At 39.1% G+C, this 22594-nt stretch overlaps 2 protein-coding genes across 4 annotated transcripts in view; one reads left to right on the top strand and one right to left on the bottom strand.

Annotated features, from left to right (window-relative positions):
• LOC127410382 (ras-specific guanine nucleotide-releasing factor RalGPS2-like) overlaps window positions 1-22594 on the bottom strand; it is a 198312-nt gene that overhangs the window by 25518 nt on the left and 150200 nt on the right. For 2 of the 3 annotated variants that reach the window (XM_051645616.1, XM_051645617.1), the window contains 7 exons: window positions 10942-11079; window positions 10735-10825; window positions 10569-10639; window positions 9701-9842; window positions 4845-4996; window positions 4700-4754; window positions 2407-2484 (listed from right to left, as the gene is read on the bottom strand). In XM_051645616.1, coding sequence (XP_051501576.1) covers window positions 2407-2484; window positions 4700-4754; window positions 4845-4996; window positions 9701-9842; window positions 10569-10639; window positions 10735-10825; window positions 10942-11079 — 727 coding nt within the window. The remainder of the gene's footprint in view (window positions 1-2406; window positions 2485-4699; window positions 4755-4844; window positions 4997-9700; window positions 9843-10568; window positions 10640-10734; window positions 10826-10941; window positions 11080-22594) is intronic. The other variant, XM_051645618.1, reaches the window with a different exon arrangement.
• angptl1a (angiopoietin-like 1a) overlaps window positions 15670-22594 on the top strand; it is a 32464-nt gene continuing 25539 nt past the window's right edge. The window contains exon 1 of the mRNA XM_051645634.1: window positions 15670-15965. The gene's annotated coding sequence lies outside the window, so the exon portion shown is untranslated. The remainder of the gene's footprint in view (window positions 15966-22594) is intronic.

Below are 22594 nucleotides of genomic sequence, written 5' to 3'. Positions count from 1 at the left end.
TTCAACAAAGTATTGAGCAAAGGCTGTGAACACTTATGTACATGTGTTTTTTTTTTTTTGTTTTTTTTTAATAAATTTGCAAAGATTTCAAACAAACTTCTTTCACGTTGTCATTATGGGGTATTGTTTGTAGAATTTTGAGGAAAATAATGAATTTAATCCATTTTGGAATAAGGCTGTAACATAACAAAATGTGGAAAAAGTGAAGCGCTGTGAATACTTTCCGGATGCACTGTGTATGTGTATATGTATATGTATATATATATATATATATATATATATATATATACACACACACACACACACACACACACACACACAGTTGAAGTCAGATGTTTACATACACTTTGGCTGAAGTCATTAAAACTCATTTTTTAACCACTCCACAGATTTAATAGTAGCAAACTATAGTTTTGGCAAGTCGTTTAGGACATCTACTTTTTGCATGACACCAGTAATTTTTCAACAATTGTTTACAGACAGATTGTTTCACTTTTAATTGACTATATCACAATTCCGGTGGGTCAGAAGTTTACATATACTAAGTTAACTGTGCCTTTAAGCAGCTTGGAAAATTCCAGAAACTTATGTCAAGCCTTTAGACAATTAGCTCTGATAGGAGGTGTACTGAATTGGAGGTGCACCTGTGGATGTATTTTAAGGCCTACCTTCAAATTCAGTGCCTCTTTGCTTGACATCATGGGAAAATCAAAAGATATCAGCCAAGACCTCAGAAAAAAAATTGTGGACCTCCACAAGTCTGGTTCATCCTTGGGAGCAATTTCCAAACGCCTGAAGGTACCACGTTCATCTGTACAAACAATACTATGCAAGTATAAACACCATGGGACCACGCAGCCATCATATCGCTCAGTAAGGAGACGCATACTGTCTCCTAGAGATTAACGTAGTTTGGTGCGAAAAGTGTAAATCAATCCCAGAAGAACAGCAAATTACCTTGTGAAGATGCTGGAGGAAACAGGTAGACATGTATCTATATCCACAGTAAAACGAGTCCTATATCGACATAACCTGAAAGGCTGCTCAGCAAGGAAGAAGCCACTGCACCAAAACTGCCATAAAAAAAGCCAGACTACAGTTTGCAAGTGCACATGGGGACAAAGATCTTACTTTTTGGAGAAATGTCATCTGGTCTGATGAAACAAAAATTGAACTGTTTGGCCATAATGCCCATCGTTATGTTTGGAGGAAAAAGGGTGAGGCTTGCAAGCTGAAGAACACCATCCCAGCCATGAAGCATGAGGGTGGCAGCATCATGTTGTGGGGGTGCTTTGCTGCAGGAGGGACTGGTGCACTTCACAAAATAGATGCCATCATGGGGAAGGAAAATTATATGGATATATTGAAGCAACATCTCAAGACATCAGCCAGGAAGTTAAAGCTCGGTTGCAAATGGGTCTTCCAAATGGACAATGACCCCAAGCATACCTCCAAAGTTGTCACATTCTTAAAATAAAGTAGTAATCCTAACTGACCTAAGACAGTGAATGTTTTTCTACGATTAGATGTCAGGAATTGTGAAAAAACTAAGTTTAAACGTATTTGGCTAAGGTGTATGTAAACTTCTGACTTCAACTGTATATGCTAATGTGTTTGTTGCTAGCTAGCAAGAAGCTGCAAGGTTCAATAGAGTTATCTGAACAGATAAAAGTTTGGTTAACTCAATTCAATTAGGTTTTCGCTACACAAAGTATTTAAGTAGAGCCTACATTTTAATTTCATATCAAAGAAACTCATTTTCATTGTGTGGAACCAATGTACACAATTGAATTAATTTAAACCAACATAATTTTTTAATGTGTAGTACCTTTAAGATATCTATATGTAAAAGGCCTCTGTTATGACTAACTAACTTAAACAACACCCTCTCCAATTTGTTGATATGCACAAGTGGGCAGTCATATGTTAATGTGCTCATTGTCATGACATCAATAACATTATGATTTTAGAATATTATTACAGAAGAGCAAGCCCATGATTGGTCCCATTTAAAACATTTCAGTAAGAAGAACTAGACTACACCCAGTCATTTAGAAAGAACAGTCCATATACACTACTATTACAGAAGATGTGAGCAGAGTGCGATGTGTGTGTTTGAAGAACACAAAGCAAGAGCAATCAGAAAGGATGCTTCAGTGGCTGCTTCAGTGCAGGTTTTGATTAGCAGCAATAAGCTTTGACTTCAGCATAAGAGCCAACATCACACACATGTGATTGAAAAGAAGCCCACCACCTGAATTCACAGCAGGAACACACACACTTTAACAGCACTACACACCATTATGGTAGTTGTCCCCGATAGATTGAGGGAAAGTCAGATCAAGAGAAAGAGGGGGAGGAAGCCCTGCTCTTTCTCAGCAGGGGTTTGGAGGGTTGTTGAGTTACCTGCTGGGCCTGAGCGCTCCTCTGCATGAGATGCGGACCACTCTGCTGACTGGACCCAGAGAGTGGTAGAATCGAGTCCTGTAGAGTGTCAGTCATAGCGGGTAGTGGTCAGTCACAGCCCTCACACACAACACACACACATGGTGTACAGGCCATGCTAGAGCTCTGTAGCCTGGCTTTTCTAAGTCTCCCTTTATGGTCTAAACATTCGTTAACATGTCTCAACACTTTCTGTGGTTATATTTAGAAATTGTATTATATTTAAGGAGCATATTTACATTTATTCATTTAGCAGATACTTTTATCCAAAAGCGACTTACAAACAAGGAATATTTTCATTAGTAGTCATCCAATATGGGTTTTTTATAATTGACCAATCAGAATTAAGTGTTCCCTGTTTAATAAATAAGGGATAGCCAGTCATTAGTGTAAAATAAACCCCAAACAGGTGATCAGGACCCTAATGTGAAGCATTTGTTTTGCAATAATGACAGGATGACTGTACATTATCCAAAATTATTACACATTATCCAAAAATATTTGACCACAGAATGCCGCAATTGACCAATTTAAATTAAGTATTCCAAAGAGCAGTGTAATAATACAATTTAATGAGACATACACAAAATTGCATACATTTACATAATGTACTCAAAATTTAAAGGGGTCATGACATGATGACTCAAATTTCCCTTGATCTTCTGACATATAAGAGGTCATTGTAGTATAAAAACATACTGCATGTTTCAGAACTCAAAACTTCCCCCTCAATGCAAAAAGAACATTTGTTGAAACCAAGCTGCCAAAACAACTCGTTCTCTACTTCCTTCACATTGTGACATTTGCATCTGACCATCTCTACAGCACCACAACACCACCTACTTCACCTTTGATCACTTCCGTAGCCCGCCCAGTAGCGGTGAGCAGTGAGATAGCAAGTAGAGAGTGCGGGTCAGTCAAGAGCAGTGAGCCAATCATAACAGTGGGTGTTTACTGTCAAGTCTTAAAGGAGAAGCAGCATCAAAACAGAGCGTTTCTGACAGAGGGTCAGAATGAGGGTGGAAAATGATCAAGTTTTACAAATTTATGACTTTTTTTTGTGCAAAAAAAACTTTAATAATATTATAAATGAATCTCAAGGAATATTTAAAACAATAATAAAAAAGCCATGTCATGACCCCTTTAATAAAAAAGAAAGTGAAAGTGGGCATAATCTAGCTACAAGTCTATTTGTAGATTTTGAAATTGAAAATTTTGTTAATTGGTCAATCAAGCAAGGTCATTGGCTGTAAATATTGTATGTTGATAATCTCAAAACGGTTAAATATCAAATGTTTGCACTGCCTGTTCATTTCACGTGGACGATAAAAAGTTTACAGTTTATTAAATTCCTCTTTGTCCAACATAAATCAAAGTTTCTCTTTAGAACATCGAAGGAGACCAAGAAAACAGGTTAATGACATGCATTTAGGGTAGGCCTTTAGTGTACACCTGATAGAGAATGGAAGTGAGCAGCTGTCACAAATGACTCTCGCATGCTCCATTCCATTCACAGGAAGACTATCTCATTAGCTACAATAGAGGTGCACTAATGAGGGAATATAACAATCATCAGAGGAAGGCTCAGGCAGCTTAAGGAAGCAGAACACATTGTCTTGTGCCGAGTTCCTTTTTATACTGTAAGATGCATATTTAAAGGGATCATTTGCACAAAAATAAAAAAATGTTGTCATAATTTACACACCTGTGTGAATTTAATTCCTTAGTAGAACACAAAAGGAGATGTTAGGCAGAATGTTAGCTTCAGTGACCAACTTTTTTTCCATACCATGAAAATGAATGGTGACTGAGGCTAACATTCTGCCTAACATCTCCTGGAATCTATGTAGAGAGGTACGAGGTTGAATAAATGATGACAGAATTTTCATTTTGAACTATGACTTAAAGGGCTGGAGTTTAGCCAAGATGCTGGATTAGTCACAAAGCAGCTTTGTGTTACACCCGAGATGGTTTTAATTCATTTTGAATGATAAATGATGAAACAAACCAATGCATAACAACTGTTTTGTTGAGGATGATGATGGTAAAACATTCCGTATGTAGACATTTTTGGATGAGTTTCTGAATCTGGGCAGGATGGCCGGCGAGGGTGGGGGTGGGTGGGGGAGTTACCTAAGAGTCCAGCATGTTCAGTGGTGACATGCTGTGTCCATCTGTACTCACATATGTGGTCATGTATGAGTACGTGTAATTGACTGTGTGTGTGCTAGAGTGAAAGTTTTAGAAGACTCACCTCTCAAAGGCAGGCCAAGACATTTCCTCACTGAGCTCAGACCCTTCACTGCTTCCTGAAATGATAACATCATGATCTACATAGATGGAAAAGAAGCATCGTCCCTGATCCATTAGCTTTAAGTGTGTATTTGTGTGTGTCATACCCAGTGAAATTCCGCTAGACAGCGTAGAGCTCTCTGCCTGTCCTCGTGTGGGAGTGTGACTTTCCAACACGCTGTCGTCCAGCAGGTGTCTGGATCCGGCGTTTGGAAAGGTTGCGCTTTTAAACTCCACTGTGTTAGTTTTGTGAATAAAACTGCAGTACACACAGAGAAGAGATGAAGTCAGATTAAACGGCTAAAATTGAGCACTATTGAGCAAATTGAGTCCACAGGTCTGTCCTAATAGGGTTGATAACCCTATACTTGTGCAAAGTTAGGATTTCGAAATAAGTAGGCTTATTAACTTTTAAAAGGGAGGAGAATATATATTGTTGTTGACATCAAAAGCTGTGCATCCATTTAAACTCGTCAGTTTTTTCATGGTGCAAAGCTTGGTAGAAGCTAGTCAAATCAGACAGATGTCAACATGGACAAGATTCTACACATACATAAATATATACATAATATTCATAATATATACATAAAAACAACCCGACTATGTTAAACATGGGTTCACTTGAAAAATGGCTAAACATGGTTTGTATCCATGTTGTGTTTTGCGCAGTTAAAGGATAGTTCACCCAAAAATTTTAATTCTCTCATCATTTACTCACCCTCATGCCATCCCCGATGTGTATTACTTTCTTTCTTCAGCAGAACACAAACGAAGATTTTTAGAAGAATTTCTCAGCTCTGTAGGTCCATACAATGCAAGAAAATGGGTGCCAACATTTTGAAGCTCCAAAAATCACATAGGTCAGAATAAAAGTAATCCATAAGACTCCAGTGGTTAAATCCATATCTTCAGAAGCAATTTGATAGGTGTGGGTGAGAAACAGGTCAGTATTTCAGTCAATTTTTACTACAAATTCTCCTCCCTGCTCAGTCAGCCTCCACTTTAACTTTCATATTCTTCTTCTTGTGTTTGGTGATTCACATTCTTCATGCATACCCCCTACTGGGCAGGGAAAATAATTTCTAGAAAAAGACTTAAATATTGATCAGTTTCTCTCCCACCTATGATTTCACTTCTGAAGATATAGATATAACCATTGGAGTCTTATGGATTACTTTTATGCTGCCTTTAAGTGCTTTTTGGAACATCAAAATTGTGGCACCCATTGACTTGCATTGTATGGACCTACAGAGCTGAGATATTTTTCTAAAAATCTAAATTTGAGTTCTGCAGAAGCAAGAAAGTCATACACATCTGGGATGGCATAAGGGTGAGTAAATGATGAGATAATATTCATTTTTGGGTGAACTGTTCCTTTAATTATTGGTTGCAGAGAGCATGATGCCACTGAAATTCAAGAGATATTACTACTCACTGTGGAAATTAGATGTGACCTAAGACCTCAAGACAATATGATATATTGAACAGACTGTATTTCCATCTTTTATGGCCATGTTTTCGTTTGGGTCTAATTAAATATGGTGTGTAGTACTAAGGCTGTTAAATTAAATGAATAAACATGTTTTTTTAACTTAATACAGTTGAAGTCAGAAGTTTCTATACACTGAGGTTGAAGACATTAAAACAAATTTTTTAACCACTCCACAGATTTCATATTAGCAAACTATAGTTTTGGCAAGTCGTTTATGACATCTACTTTGTGCATGACACCAGTAATTGTTTACATACGATAAAAACGATTGTTTACATACAGATTGTTTCATTTTTAATTGACTATATCACAATTCCAGTGGGTCAGAAATTTACATACACTAATTTAACTGTGCCTTTAAGCAGCTTGGAAAATTCCAGAAAATGATGTCAAGCCTTTAGGCAATTAGCCAATTAGCTTCAATTGGATGTGTCCCTGTGGATGTATTTTAAGGCCTAACTTCAATCTCAGTGCCTCTTTGCTTGTCTTCATGGGAAAATCAAAAGAAATCAGCCAAGACCTAAAAAACCCCCCAAAAAAACAAACAAACAAAAAAAAATAAAACAATTATGGACCTCCACAAGTCTGGTTCATCCTTGGGAGCAATTTCCAAATGCCTGAAGGTACCATGTTCATCTGTACAAACAATAGTACTCAAGCATAAACACCATGGGATCACGCAGCCATCATACCACTCAGGAAGGAGACGCATTATGTCTCCTAGAGATGAACGTAGTTTGGTGTGAAAAGTGCAAATCAATCTCAGAACAACAGCAAAGGACCTTGTGAAGATGCTGGAGGAAACAGGTAGACAAGTATCAATATCCACAGTAAAACAAGTCCTATATCGACATAACCTGAAAGGCTGCTCAGCAAGGAAGAAGCCACTGCACAAAAACTGCCATAAAAAGCCAGACTACAGTTTGCAAGTGCACATGGGGACAAAGATCTTACTTTTTGGAGAAATGCCCTCTGGTGGTCTGATGAAACAAAAATGTAAAGGTGCAGTATGTAAGATTCAGAAACTCTTGTTATTAATGACACCTGTGGTCGTTAAGTGAACTGCAGCCAGCTACCTGTTGCTCGTGCACACACTCCATAGGGATGCGAGCAAGCATCGACCAAAACAATGACGTAACGTACAAAGAGGCTGAACGTGATTCACCGGCATCATGCTAACAGATGAGGTAGCATAATTAAAATTACACAGTTATGATTGTTTTACTACAAACATTGAGACTGTATATTATATTTGAATCTCCAGTGCTGATACAGCGCTAAAACACAGTGTGGATATAGGTCTGACTATGCGAGACTGTAGTTTGAAGTAATCACTTTTCTTTGTATGATACATTGACGGCATTTATACGATAGCCTATGTCGGCGTTAGCTAGCTAGCTAGTTAGCTAAATTTGGTGGATGATGACAGTAGCTGTTTATAAAATAGACTGTACATTATAAATATGTTGACAATTCAGTATTGATGTGATTCCATCACAACTGTCATTATGATATATCGATGCGCTATTGTTTTATAATAATAGATTGTATATATTTTCTGTATAACCAAGTTAAGTTACACTAATGAATGGGTCTTCTGCATTATCTTGAACATTGTCTAGCATTCATTTCATGTGTTATTGTAGTTTAACTTGCTGAATAATTACAGATTAACATTGTTTATGACAGTTACTGTGAATCAGCATACCTGACTTTATTTGAAAGTTACGAAGCAAGGTAGCTTGCAATTCATCAGCATTAGCAGGCAAGAACAAGTTAGCTAAAATTACACCGATCAATCCTTATGGCACTATATTTCACATGCTTTGCAGTTATGTAAGCTTTCCTGTCCAATATTTTGATCCCCAAAACCGAACGAAAGTCCCTCCAGGAATCAAACGCCCTGCCGATGTTGACTCTAGTTTTCGCTCGACCACGATCACGTTTCCGCTTAGCCAGATGGGATTCAGTAGATACATTTTTATTTTTTTTTGCTTACTCTGAGTTTGTGTAGGAGTCGGTGTTGTGCTGGGAGCTGGCCGTTTGCTGGATCCATCTCTAAGACAATGTTACCTAGTGTTGCAGATTGTCTGTTAACGCTGTTGAATAGCGGAAGAGAAGCGATTACTGAGGCAAGGCTCTCGGAAGCGCACATAAACGTCACATCCTTTGGATTTTGCCGGCAAAAGTGACCCACTCCCTTCACATAAAAATCAGTCTAAAGGCTTTAATAGGCAACTTAGGAAGTCCGGGAAGGGCTCATTTTTTAAAGTTGCGTTACAAGCCATTCACACATTGGCAAAAAAAAAGGTGAATATTACATAAAAAATTTTACATATTGCCCCTTTAACTGTTTGGCCATAATGACCATCATTATGTTTGGAGGAGAAAGGGTGAGGCTTGCAAGCCGGAGAACACCATCCCAATCGTGAAGCATGGGGGTGGCAGCATCATGTTGTGGGGGTGCTTTGCTGCAGGAGGGACTGGTGCACTTCACAAAATAGGTGGCATCATGAGGAAGTAAAATGATGTGGATATATTGAAGCAACATCTCAAGACATCAGCCAGGAAGTTAAAGCTTGGTCGCAAATGGGTCTTCCAAATGGACAATGACCCCAAGCATACCTCAAAAGTTGTGGCAAAATGGCTTATGGACAACAAAGTCAAGGTATTGGAGTGGCCATCACAAAGCCCTGACCTCAATCTGATAGAACATTTGTGGACAGAACTGAAAAAGCATGTGCGAGCAAGGAGGCCTACAATCCTGACTCAGTTACACCAGTTCTGTCTGGAGGAATGGGCCAAAATTCCAGCAACTTATTGTGAGAAGCTTGTGGAAGGCTACCCAAAACTTTTGACCCAAATTAAACTATTTAAAGGCAATGCTACCAAATACTAACCAAGTGAATGTAAACCTCTGACCCACTGGGAATGTGAATAAATCATTCTCTCTACTATTATTCTGACATTTCACATTCTTAAAATAAAGTAGTGATCCTAACTGACATAAGACAGGGAATGTTTTCTATGATTAAATGTCAGGAATTGTGGAAAAACTGAGCATAAATGTATTTGGTTAAGGTGTATGTAAACTTCTGACTTCAACTGTATTTGAGAAAAATGAACTGGGCAAATATTTTGACTATTATCTTATGCACATTTGTTCAGCCAGATATGTTCTTTGCAATAAACAATCGCTACAACACGGTACTGATTGTTTTATATTGATTTGTTGTGCCCTCTTGTGGATGTAAAAGACAACGTCAATTTAAAAATCTAATTTAAAATGTAAAATGTAAAATTTGAATATAATTCTGTTTCTCAGCTCTGTTGACAGCCCTAGTGTCTACTCTGACTAAGGTGTATGAACACAAAGGAGTGCTGGTCAAGTGGACTAATAAGGGTGAGAATGAATGGCACAACAGTGTGAGAAATGTGTACTAATAAAGGGCGGGAATGAAACAAACGCACTTGTAGCCAAGGCTGTGGCACTTCCTGTGTCCGTAGGTGATGAGGTTCCGCGGTGAGGGTGGTGTCGGCGGGACTTTAGTCAGGGCACCCTCAGCAACATTTCCACGATGACCACACAATGGAGATGCAGATGAGTCTGGACCTATGCCAACAAAATTAAGCAAACAAACACAAGAATTGTTAAAGCCGGGGCCTGGGTAGCTAAGCTAGTATTGACGCTAACTACCACCCCTGGAGTCTCGATTTCGAATCCAGGGTGTGCTGAGTGACTCCAGCCAGGTCTCCTAAGCAACCAAATTGGCCCGGTTGCTAGGGAGGGTAGTCACATGGGGTAACCTCCTCATGGTCACGATTAGTGGTACTTGCTTTTAATGGGGCGAGTTGTAAATTGTGCGTGGATCGCGGAGAGTAGCATGAGCCCCCACATACTGGGAGTCTACGCGGTGTCATGCACAACGAGCCACGTGATAAAATGCGGGGATTGACTTGTCCTCCGCCACCTGGACTGAGGTGAGTAACAGTGCCACCACGAGGACCTACTTAGTAGTGGGAATTGGGCATTTCCAAATTGGGAGAAAAGGCGATAAAAATAATATTAATAATAAAAAAATAAAAAAAATTTGTTAAAGCCATTTGTAGGTTGATAGTACCTGCAGTAAAAGTGTAATACTGTGGCGCTATGAGAACATTCCTGTTTGCTTGAGCAGACTAGAAAGCAACTATCAGAACTATCAGACTCTTTGTTGTGGTCATGTCTGATTAGAACAATAATTCAGATTGAGACGGAGAAGATAAAATGTCTCTCTTTATCCCACTGCAACTGATTAGGACATGCTGTCAATATGTATGTGACATGAGTGTTTCCCACCTGTGAGGTCTTCTCTAGAGGCAGTGGTACGAGGTGTGCTTGTAGCTGGTGGCTCAATCTTTAGGGACAACCTGAAGAAAAAAAAGAAAAAAGAAAACACAAGAGCTTGAGTATCCCTCAAGAACACACCCCCACCACATCATAAATATAAAGAGCTCCTGCTCACTTATAATTGTCGTCCTCCACAAACTTTTGTAACTCCTCAATGTAGCGAACAGAGTTGAGATACTTCTGGACATGCGGCAATACTGGGATATCTGATACCGAGAGACAAATTAATTCATACAGCTTTTCTCGCATTACTACAAGAAATGTACCAAATGTAAACAAATACACTAATTCTGTACACCATATTATACTGTATACAACACACCATATTCACAGGATCTCTGTAGGTCTGAGATGATTCTCAGAATGTTGTTCATGAGATTAGAGCGCTGTTCGTTTTCCAGAATGCTGCCAGTGGAGGGATACGCTGAATCAATATAGGTCAGATCGGACAGATATATACCTGCAGAAAAAGCACAAGAATGAAACAAAAGAAGAGAATACAGAGTTTTAGGTCAATTCCCAAATCATTAGGTCAGAAATGAAGCTTTGCCATTTTTTATTTGTTAGCAAAAGCATTTCCACACCAAAAAAGGGAAGGAGCATTCACACTCACAGCTATTTAGAGTGACTGGTCATTCATTTTCAACCAGAATGGGCGATATGAGGTAAAATGAACCTAAGATAGTTGCCAATGTGAAAAGGTTGAGCAGCTCTTAACTTTATGCAAATTATTCTTATTGGAGTCATGCATATCAACGGACAAGGATCTGTTTTATGGTGGAAAGGAAATACGATGCGGTACAAGAAATTCTGAAGCTTATCAGACAGTATGTGCGTTAAATATCTGTACACGGACAGAGCATGTTTATAAAAAGCCAACTTGATTTTCTGAATTATAACATGATGAAAATGTGATGGCCTTTTTATGTAGCATTAAATATGTGTATTAATCTAATGCCATCAGTATTGGTTTCTATGCAAGCTCTCAATGTAAATGTTTTTTACTGTTAGTTTTGAATATATTTTATTTTTTATTAATGCATATAGTTATTTTCATTTTTTTTTAAACCATTCTTGGCAACATTTGTGAATAAAAAAAAATTAATTAATTTTTATGTATGTGTCATACTTGATATTTTTAACTGACATTTAAATTTACGAGTAATCGATTGCTTGGGTTAGAGTCCTCGACTACAAAATTACTCAAAAATGCCGATCCCTAATGACGACTACCAATGGCAGACGGCGAAGGCTAGACAATCTGTTTCTTGATAAATTTGGATGGATTTGAGTAGAAATGCCTACTAGCAACTAACAGTACAGTGACTTTGAAAACTGCAACTGTTTCCTCACTACCAAAGATGTCACCTTAAAGATGCTATTTTTCATACAATGAAAGCAATTAATGACCACGGCTATACCAGGTTACCATCCACTTTCACTGTGTGGAAATGAGAAACTTGGGCATTCTGCTAAATTTCTCCTTTCATGTTCCACAGAAGAGAGAAAGTCATATGGGTTTGGAACAAAATGATGGTGAGTAAATGATCAAATAATTTTCATTTTTGGGTGAATTATCCCTTTAAGACTCTTGATGCATGTAAAATTGCTCAGTTGCTGCCACTGTCTCTCACACACACATACACACGCGCGCACGCGCACATGCACACACACGCGCACAAATCATCTATTGCAATCATATCTTCTCATTATTGGCAGCGTTGTTGTATTGTATCAACAAATTCTCCTCATATCTCTTCTAATTTCTTCTCTCATTTTGCTCTTTGTCTACAGTTGTGAGGTGAACAGGCAGGCTTTCACTGGCCTGTCTGGAGAGTGCTTATTTCACACTGAGTAAATATTTGGATCTGGGAGGAACACTATGTGGGGAAAGTATCTGCATTAAAAAGAAAGATGTGCAGCTTCTGTAGAAACATTTGTCAGCATGTAGTAGAGCCCTGAAGCTACACTGTTTGGAGAGGTGTGTGAGTTTTGATAATATCAAAGTGTGTGTGTGTTTGTGATGGCATGTTTGTGGCCTCCAAATAAGCAACAATTAGATACAGACAACAAATAAGACAAAAAATTAGATACAAATCAACATAAGCCACCAATGTGAATAACAGCATGACGAAGGAAACGTAGGAAAACATAAAAACAGACAAATCTATCCCAGAGACCAGACTGATTGAAAACAGAGAGCGCATTGTAAGGCTTGTTTAAATCATCAGTATTGTTTGTCTATCTGCAAATCAGGATTAAGATAATAATTAGTCTCAAGACAGCCTGCAGCACATACTGTATGCACACACACACTCTGTATAGAAGAGTCACTTAGAGCCACAAACAGAGAGACACACAGACATAAATAAATCCAGACGAACCTCACAGTAACTCAGTTACATAATCATTAGATAAATAGCATCATCATTTAATTCATTTATGGGTGGATGTGAATGCAGTGGGGTCTGTGTGCTGTGATTAAATTCTTTTGAAATTGAAGTGAGCCGGGCCAAAGTTCCTTTCAAGGCAAGTCAGTCCACTCAGCAGTCATCTTGGGAATGCTCCCAGGCAGTTATTTTCTATGGATACAAGCAGCATGATAGTACAGCTCCTAACTACTTAAATGGGGAAAGACCGAAATCTCCAAAATGGTTGGTCAAGATTACGATCAAAGAAAATATTTTAAAACAGCAGTAAAATCTGACAACTATAGTATAATATATTGTACTTCTTCACCTTAAATCACGTTAAAAAAAAACGGGCTGGTCCAGCAAATACATTTTACAAAATACATTTATGCTACATATATAAATTGACCTGTTCCCCATTATCGCAGTTAAAATGAGGCACTTACAATGGAGGTGAATGGGGTCAGTCCATAAACGCCAAAATACACACCGTTTCATAAGTAAAATGTAAACATTACACAAGTTAACATGGCTTTAGTTTGATAAAATCAGGGATTTACCAGCGTTATGGCATTCAAAAGATTACAGGGCTTACTGGCGTTGCATCGTCATGACAAAGTTGTAATATTGGATATAATTTTACACAGATAAGGCTAGTAAGTGATTTTATCACACTAAAATCATGTTAACATATATAATGTTTACATCTTGTGGCTATACTTTTAAAACAGTGAGAATTTTAATGTTTATTTATTGGCCCTATTCACTTCCACTGTAACTGCCATGATTTTTATTTTATTTTTTAATACACGAGGGACCAGTTGAAATAATTTTCTGTGGTAATCAACATTATGACACAAATGCTGTCGATTGAGCTTAATTTGTATTAAACTCGGGAACATTTCAAGGTGTATTAACTCTGGTTTGCAGGGGCAAAGCGCTAAAAGTCATTCACTTTCAAATGGAAAGTTGGGGGTCTGAAGTGAACACTCCTGTTTACGATGCATTTACGTTTATGCATTTGACAGCCACTTCTGTCCAAACAACTTGCAGTGCATTCAGGATATACATTTTTATCAGTTTTGTGTGTTTCATGGGAATCAAACCATGACCTTAGCATTGCTTGGACCATGCTCTACAGAAACCAATGCAACAAAATTGAGCAGAGTTAAACTTCATGCAAAAGAGGCGCAACGGCATCCGGTGATTACCAATGGGAGTGAGGACAGTGGAGCTCATGTGATCTGCCTCATTATACAGTCAGATTCTACAGAGACAGTCGAGTAAGAACGTCTACTTGCAAACAGTATAGTGACTTGCAACCTCAAGCTATTTAATCTCTCTAAGTGCATATGTATAGCTTGAATACACTGTTTGTCACTTACGTTACAAGAATCTGCCAAATACATACATGTAATGTAAATATGTACATTTCTATAACTGCAATATACTGTATAAAGGGAAAGAGAGCGAGAGAACAGAGATGGCTTTTATTTTTTTATGTTAGATAAAGCTCACACACAAGCTAAATGTTATTGTGGGAGAGCAGATTGGCAGAAAATCTCTTCCAAACAGAAGACGTCTGTCCATTTCCTTAACAGCTCATTTGAATGGTTAAAATCCAACTATTCAGGCATCACACTTCCATTTAAACACCTCTGCAGTTCGTTCACACACACACACACACACGCACGCACGCACGAGCAGTCAATACATCACAATGGAAGTACCAAATTACACCCACAAACTCCTATTATTTCTGACCAGAGATCAGACAAACATTCTAAGAGAAAACAAATGCCTGATTAAAGGAATGTTCTATCAACAGCATCTATGACGTCAATTACCACAGACAATCATTTTGACTCATCCGTCAGCTTGTAAAAAAACAAAAATAGTTTTCCGTGTTGCACTTTTTTAAAAAGGGGTTTAAAAGTTGAAATGTAAATCTCATATTATTAGTAAAAATGTGTTGCTGTAAAGTTGTATAAATCATCCTTTTGAAGTGGGTGAGCCATAACAGAAAAGATCAAAGGAGACACAAACATACTGAACTGCACCCAAACAGCACCACAGCTGTGAAGAAAAAAGGAGAAAAAAGACATTTGTTGTCATTGTGCAGAATGTTAAATAAAATGCTCTGCCCAAATGCTCCTTAATTTCCTCCCCCCACATTTTCAACAAACATCTGAGACACACGCGTGGGAAGAACATTAACGATTTAACGTGTAATTTCCTCTCAGGACTGGTGAAAGCATGTGTGTTTCTAGAGACAACAGACAACAGGAGGGAACGGTGGAATCCCGAGCCATTCAGCTCTAAACGAAAGCAGTTCTTCTCTGTCTCCACCGCAAGCCTATTCTCCCTGAGTTCAGAGAGATCCCTCTCCCCCACTCCCCATCCCTTCCTCTTCCTTTCCTGAAGAATGAGAGATTTGATGGGAGGTGAAATTGTAGAAGGGGTCGAGTTATTCTGTCTCTATTTCAGCACCCGTTACATCAGAGGAGGGGTTAGGCCCTTCCCTCCAAAAATGAGAGAAAAAAAAGGTCCCAATCCTCTCTTCCAACCATTCACCCCTCCCCTCTTCATCCTACGTAAAAAAACAGAGTTGTTGTCCGAGAGTCCCTCAGTCTCCAGAAAGCAGCTGGGAGTTCAAGAGCCATGCCAGTGGCCCAGAGCCTGTGAACTCTCGAATGGTAGCTCGCTACTGGGCTGTTCAAGGCCCTGGGAGGTGGGGATACGGACTCAAGGAGTTTAGGGGAGGAGGCCTTAATATCCTGGGACAGAAGAGATGAGTGCAGGTTTTTGGAGTTTTAGAGAGCCGTAGGGAGAGTAAGGAATCACGGAAGACACCCAGAATCTGGAAGACTAGACGGATCTCAACAGAAAACAGATGCAAACAAATAGCAGTCCTCAAACGTTAAGGTCAAAAGGTGTAAGTTCTTCACTTTATTACCTTTGAGTTCTTTATATAAATAACTTAATCTTTATCCTTTGATATTTAATTCTTCATCCCTCAATTTGTAAGCAGCTGGAAGTCCTCCTCCATCTATGTTTGGCATATTCAGTTAGATTCAAAGCCCTGTTTCCACTTTTCTGAAAGAATTCCTCTGTCTGCAGCTTTGTGCACTCAACCAGGGCATGGGAGGGCCAAGTGGTCCAGTCAGAGGGTCTTTCAGAAAGTCTGTGTTGGATTACTTCTGTTATGTTGCTATTCTTTCATAACCCAGCACAGGGAACTACAGTAGGAAAAAGATCAAAAGCAGAGAATAACTCAGAGTCTTGCCTCTTTCTTTGCCTGCTTTCCAGAAAAAGATATGGGTTTGACTCAAGGTGTTGTCTGGTCCTCATCAGGTTCATGCAGAAGGGGGTAATAGCATTTTGGTTGGTGTGTTTGTTTGCTTGGATTTCAGCATGTTCTGACCCTCACATAGTTTCCCAAATGTATCTAAAATAAAAAAAACTGTGAAGGCCACTTTGAGGTTGGTGTCTTGTGGCTTTTCTTGCACAGAGAAGTCTATATTTTGTGGATTTGGCCATGTTTTGAGAAATGTGGTTTGTAGATTTTATGGTGGCAAGCAGGTTATGTTGTATAGGTGTTCTTTACTCGTCAGGTGCTCCCTCAAGGTTCCTCTGGCTGAGGCTCTTGTCTTGGTGATTTGGTCCACTGAACGTCTATGTACTGTTGTGGAGGGGATAAGGAACACCATTCATAAAAGCTCTGTTATGAAAAAAAAAACAAAAAAAAAAACACATAGGCACTAGGTCGTTTTACACTAACCACTTCCTCACGTAGAAACGCCTATGTTCTGCCCATCACACATATTTGACAGTGGGCACTTTGATGGCTAATCACAAGCCAAGTTTTTGCTGTAGCACCCCTATCCAAACAACTAGCTGCTCATGATGGTAAAACACTGACCTGTCACACACACAGGGAGCAGAATCAGTAAATATCAAGCTGACTAAAACCAAGACCAATAAATTCAACAGACACTTTTCCACCATTGGGCTAAATGGTTCTCGTTGAGGAACTGTGCCACTATGTACCGGTCCAGGCTCGTGGTTAAAGTTATGGTTTCTTTTCCACTGTTGTACTGTAAAATCAGAATTAGAATAGACTGACTGAGCAAGTGACAAATCGTAAGTTGTAACGTGCTAAAGGGGTTCCACCAGCAAGGTTTAATATGTTAAGCTAATCCAGGCTAAGAATGGTTTGTAATTGTACTGTCCCAAACCTTGTTCAAGTGGAAATGCTACTGGAAATGTTATTCACCATGCTCCGAAATTTAAAAAAGCACTTAATAAAAACTGCAGCCATGATGAAATGTCCACACTTGGGTAATGACACTGTGTGAGGATGCATTCACACAGGGCATGTTTTTACTTCAAAAAGCGCTAGATGGAGCTCAAAGGTATGGAACAGAACGCTGATACGTTTTTAACTTGACACTTCATCTGTCATGATGCTCATGGTGCAAGATATTGAACAGTCACTACAACCAAAGATGTCTGAAGGATGTGTGTAGACAGAATACAAAAAGGTGTCCTGTGTGAGCGCCACTAAGTTCAAACCAAAAACATGCGTAACCGGGAAACCAAACCGAATAGCTGAAATGTGAAAGGTTAGAAAAATTAATGTTTCCTCTGAGAGCTGTAAAAAACCCTAAAATACTCTCACAAAGAATGAAGCAGCTCTTGCAGGAGTTTCCATGTCATTACTCTTCAGAGAACATTCCGTGCTGAAGTGTGGGCACATGGCTTACCTGTAGCACATGCAAAGGGTCTTAAAATTACTGTAAGACTCTGTCCTTCTGTCTCTCACACTCACAGATCTTTTCCTTACACAAATAATGGCAGTCTCCCTCTACTTATGGACAAACGTTTCTGAACTCCAAGTGTGTGCTTCTGCAAGAGGAGCATTCCATAAAATTGTTGAAAGACACAAATACTGCCAAATAAAACATCATATATTCAAGCTGTAAAAGGTGATAGTTGAATGTGACATTACATGGTAAGGATAAGAATGGCCCAAAGGCTGCCACTGTTTGGATTCCATAGTTTATTCTTGTGGGTACTAGTGAAAAATCGTATCTGTGACAAATTTGAGGGAACAGAACATATTGTAACTTATTTTACAAAAAGATTTACATTTCCTGAAGGAAATACCATAGCTTGCAAGGCAGCAAAAGAATAGTGTTTTAGGTAAGCTTTAGGCTTTGGTTCTGTTAATTGATATGTAATGTAAATGAAATGGTGCAACAGAGTGCTTTGAACTTTGCTTTTGTCAAGACACTCCAAGAAGAACTGGGGAGAATAAACAAATAATGGGCTTCTGTGGCAATTTGCTGTTGACCTCTGCAGTGTAAAGGCAGCTATAGGTGCAATGACGTCATCGCTGTCGGTTAGGTTTGAATGCAATCTAATAACATAATGAATGGATGTAATGAATGGAGTTTTCAAACCTTAATTTTAAATATCATAAAAAAAGAAGACATTTTTATAAATAGGCTACCAAAAATGACTGAAATTATCTACAAAATATTTAAATGGAGTTTGAACTTAAATCAATTAAAACTGAATTAATTGCAGAAAATTGAGAAGAAAAAGCTAACTTGGTAAAAGCAACTTCAAAACAGTGCTCAACTTCCAAGCACTGTAATCAATTCCATGTAGAACCAATAAAAGCCAACCCTGTTTCTCTCTCTGAGAGCACTCTGTTTATCTTCTTCCATTCAACAGGCTAAAACAGTAACAAGGTAATAAGAAACATGTGGATATGACTTCTGGCCTTTTGCAGACACACACACACACACACAGTTTCTTCCCCTTTATCAAATGTCTGTCATATAAGCAGCATCCATTTGTGATAGATCGTAGATGGAGTGTTCCAAACACTTTGTTCTCTTACCATCAAGCCCAGACTGACCTACACCTACTGTACATCTGCCACATGCTTTCCCTTTACTGAAAATACCAGGCCAAAGGAGACAGAGCAATTTAGAGATTTAGGAATAAAGTGAATGTAAATTCCCATAATGTTTTGTAGGGCGAACAGGGAAAAATCACCCATTAATCTGTCCAATTGCAGCAGTTCTGTTTAAAAGTCGGAACAGGTAACGATTTCCTTGCATCTGCCACTGTTTCTTTAGTACCAGGGGGCATACTTCACTTAACACAGCAGAGACTGCTTATCCTGTGTGCATGCAAACAGATGTAAACAAATCTGAAGTAATAAGGGTTACTGGAAGGATTGATGGGGAGTTCACAATAGCTATACTTCCATCCAAGTTGCAAATTTAATTAATGCGAAAAACCACAATAAAACAAAAACAATGTGCAAATAAAGCTGCGTTTCCATCCGATGTGTTCAAAAGAACAAATCGTCTCTTCTGGAGAAGTTGTAGCCACTGTGACTATTTTATTAATAAAATCGTTGCAGTTTAGACCAATGTAAAGAAATTCGTCTCACGTCTGGGAGCAACAGAATGTTACACAGTTCTGGGAGAACTATGTGAGTGCGTTCCTCCTTCCTTATGCATTTGCTGTGCGGATCTATAATATTTGTTTCAAAAGTGTCAATAGACCTGCACTTCGGCACAAATCAAGTTTGTAGTCGACTTATTTGCTCTACAAACTCTATGCAGGATTTGGATTTTCTAGACATTGTTATTTCAGGATGACCAGAGCAACATTTCAGATGTGATGATTGGTCCACTGGTTAGTCCAATTATCAACAAGTTATTCAGTAACATGACTTTTTTGATGCACATCTTGTATTCCTAATAAATTCAATAGGAGTTTATTTAGTAAATGTGTTTCCATCATAGATAATGCGCATTTCTTCTTATCAAATCAAAAATGTATCCACCTTAAGCGAGCGTATACGTTTTTTATGTGCATTTTGGAGATTTTATTTGCATCTTGGTGTTTCCATCCAGCCATTTTTATGCAATATACCAAAATGCGCATACAAATATGTGTATGGAAACCCAGCTCATGACAGCGATAAAATCGCTGGGGGTTGCAGAGTCTATTCTGCCGGTTGCTCGACAGTTCCACCTTACAAAGGCAAAACAGTTAATTTACCAACACTGAAACAAGAGTTTGTGCAGCCAAATGTTTTGTACATGCTAGGGATATGCTACGGTGGTCAACTAATCGACTAGTCATCCAACAATTGACTAGTTGATTAGTGGGTTTGAATACTAACATTAATATTTGATTGGTGGTGGTTTTAATGGGAGACGCAATTCTCATATTAAGTGAGAGACGCAACTTCTTGGAGACCATTTTTGCATGAATATAGCTTGCTGTGCTTAAAAGTGATTAATAGTCAGCACAGTAAAACCCTCTGCAAAAACTCTTTAATGCTTTAAGTTTAGGCCATTTATGAACCACTGCTGTTACAGCCATCAAAGCGCTGCATTAACAACACATTACAAGCCGATCACTGTCGGACGTTAAATCCTCCGCTATGAGTAATGTTGAAATGCTGTGCTTAGTGTCCATATATCCTTCTGAAACACGTCTGATCTGGGTCACGTAATCATAACAGAGCCTATATAATACATCATTATCTTTAACACGACTAGTCGTTCAAACAACCGACCGACTAGTCGATTCTGAAAATTGGTAGTTTTGCACATCCCTAGCACATACACACTTTATAATTCACTAATAAGATATGCACTTAAATTTGAGCATACTGAGCCAAACCTGTCTCTCACAGGATAGATAATAGTCAAAGAAACACAATTTTGGTCACAATTTCGATAAAATGATAAGTTACTGTGTTTTGCCTTTGTACAGCAGTGCTGTATCCAACTGTATCAGGAGGCAAATTACTTTGAGTAGCTTTTTCGATGTCAAGCACTGTGTGAACGTCGCTTTAGGGTGCCTACACACTAGAGTTTACGCTGCGTCAGAGAACGTTGTGTTGGGCCTCATGTATTCAGATAGAAGACAAAGGCAGGCCTAACATAGCCGTAAAACCTGACTGAGGCCCACACACAGTCATAAATCTTACTGATAAAAACCGCGCCAAAATCAAACAAAGGGAGTCCAAAACAGACTACAAATCCCATGAAGCCTTGTTCACTAAAGGATTGAACTCTCAACTCCTATTGGATGAGGCACACAATAGAACGCCCCTCAACCCCTGATGTCATCGGGAGTAGAAATACCTCTGAGATCCTTCAACTTTGCTCGCCGTGTGTAGACACAGCTCATCGCTGCTCTCAGGTGTAGCCTCGTGGCACAAGGAAGTAACATCCGACTTGAAACTGTGGCCATATAATCTCCATCTCGCTGGACAAGTTGAGATTTCTCCGTGTTCCACCGAACACTCTAACAGATCCGAAGGAGACTGCCGAGCAATCCGCATCTTCATCCGTTTGCCTGCAGAAGTGAAGAGAAAAAAGATTTCTCTTCCCTCTTCAATCAAGTCGACATCACCGCTGATTTCTCCGCCAGCCCGCCGAGAATCAGCAGCCATACCGCCCGCCGACAGAGCGAGGAAACGGCCTTGCGTCATCACCCTAGCCTCGAGGAAACGAGTCGGAGTCAAACGACAGATGAACACACATTCTACCTGCGTCCTCATGCGATTCAAGTAAGAGGTTTACGTCTGGGCAGAGATAGAATATTATAGTGTGTTATTCTTGTGTATCAAGGTTATTGCTTGTACAGTTTACGGACCGCCAAGTCCGCTCATTGCTGCTAATAATACTCAAGGTATTACTGTAATGTACTGTTATCACGAATGAGATCTGCTGTGTTGTAGTCCAACCACATTGGACTGTTGTGTATTTCCGCCATCGTGGGTGAGACCGGCACACTGAGTTTATCCATTAAAGAACTAATCGATCGCGAAACCGGCTTTGGTGCCGCCACTTTATTCTTTCTCTCTCTCTCGTACTAACCACACACACGCGACCCCTCACAAACATTCTCGCACACACTTTTGGCTAGTAGATAACTTCGTGATAAAGCTCAGCTTTGTCCCTAAGTTATCGTACAAGCGAAGACACGTGGTAAACGGGCAGACGCCATTAACCGGCTTCTCTCTGGCCACATTCGCGACCATATTCTCTTGCTGGAAATCTTGCGTGACGTACTCTCCACGAGAGTCACATCCGCCATTTTGTGCACGTCACTCCTTACACACACACACACCCATTCACACACACACACACACCTTCCTCTCATGTGTTATAGGATTATTTTAGTTACCATATCTAATCATGTCACTGTTTAGTCTGTAGTTGTAAGTCGGAAGTTTATTGACTGCATTGTATTGATTATTAATTGATATTACTGCATAAATAAACTTTGATATATTTCAAAGAGAAGTGTTTTGGTTTGTTTTGCATACACCTGGGTCAAATGCCTTCATTGTTTCCTTTTGAATGTCGATTTTCTTAAGAGAACAACCTAATATTGAGTCTGTTATACTGTCTGGTTATTAGTCCCTGATTCCAGGGTGGTGCCCCGGCGATATTAATCCTTATTACTATTCTATTGATTTTGATAATTGATAATTATCTTTGATGATTGTTGAAT

This window comes from Myxocyprinus asiaticus, chromosome 19, assembly GCF_019703515.2.
Source record: "Myxocyprinus asiaticus isolate MX2 ecotype Aquarium Trade chromosome 19, UBuf_Myxa_2, whole genome shotgun sequence".
NCBI classification, from domain to species: Eukaryota; Metazoa; Chordata; class Actinopteri; order Cypriniformes; family Catostomidae; genus Myxocyprinus; species Myxocyprinus asiaticus.
This window is presented reverse-complemented; position numbering and strand designations above follow the sequence as displayed.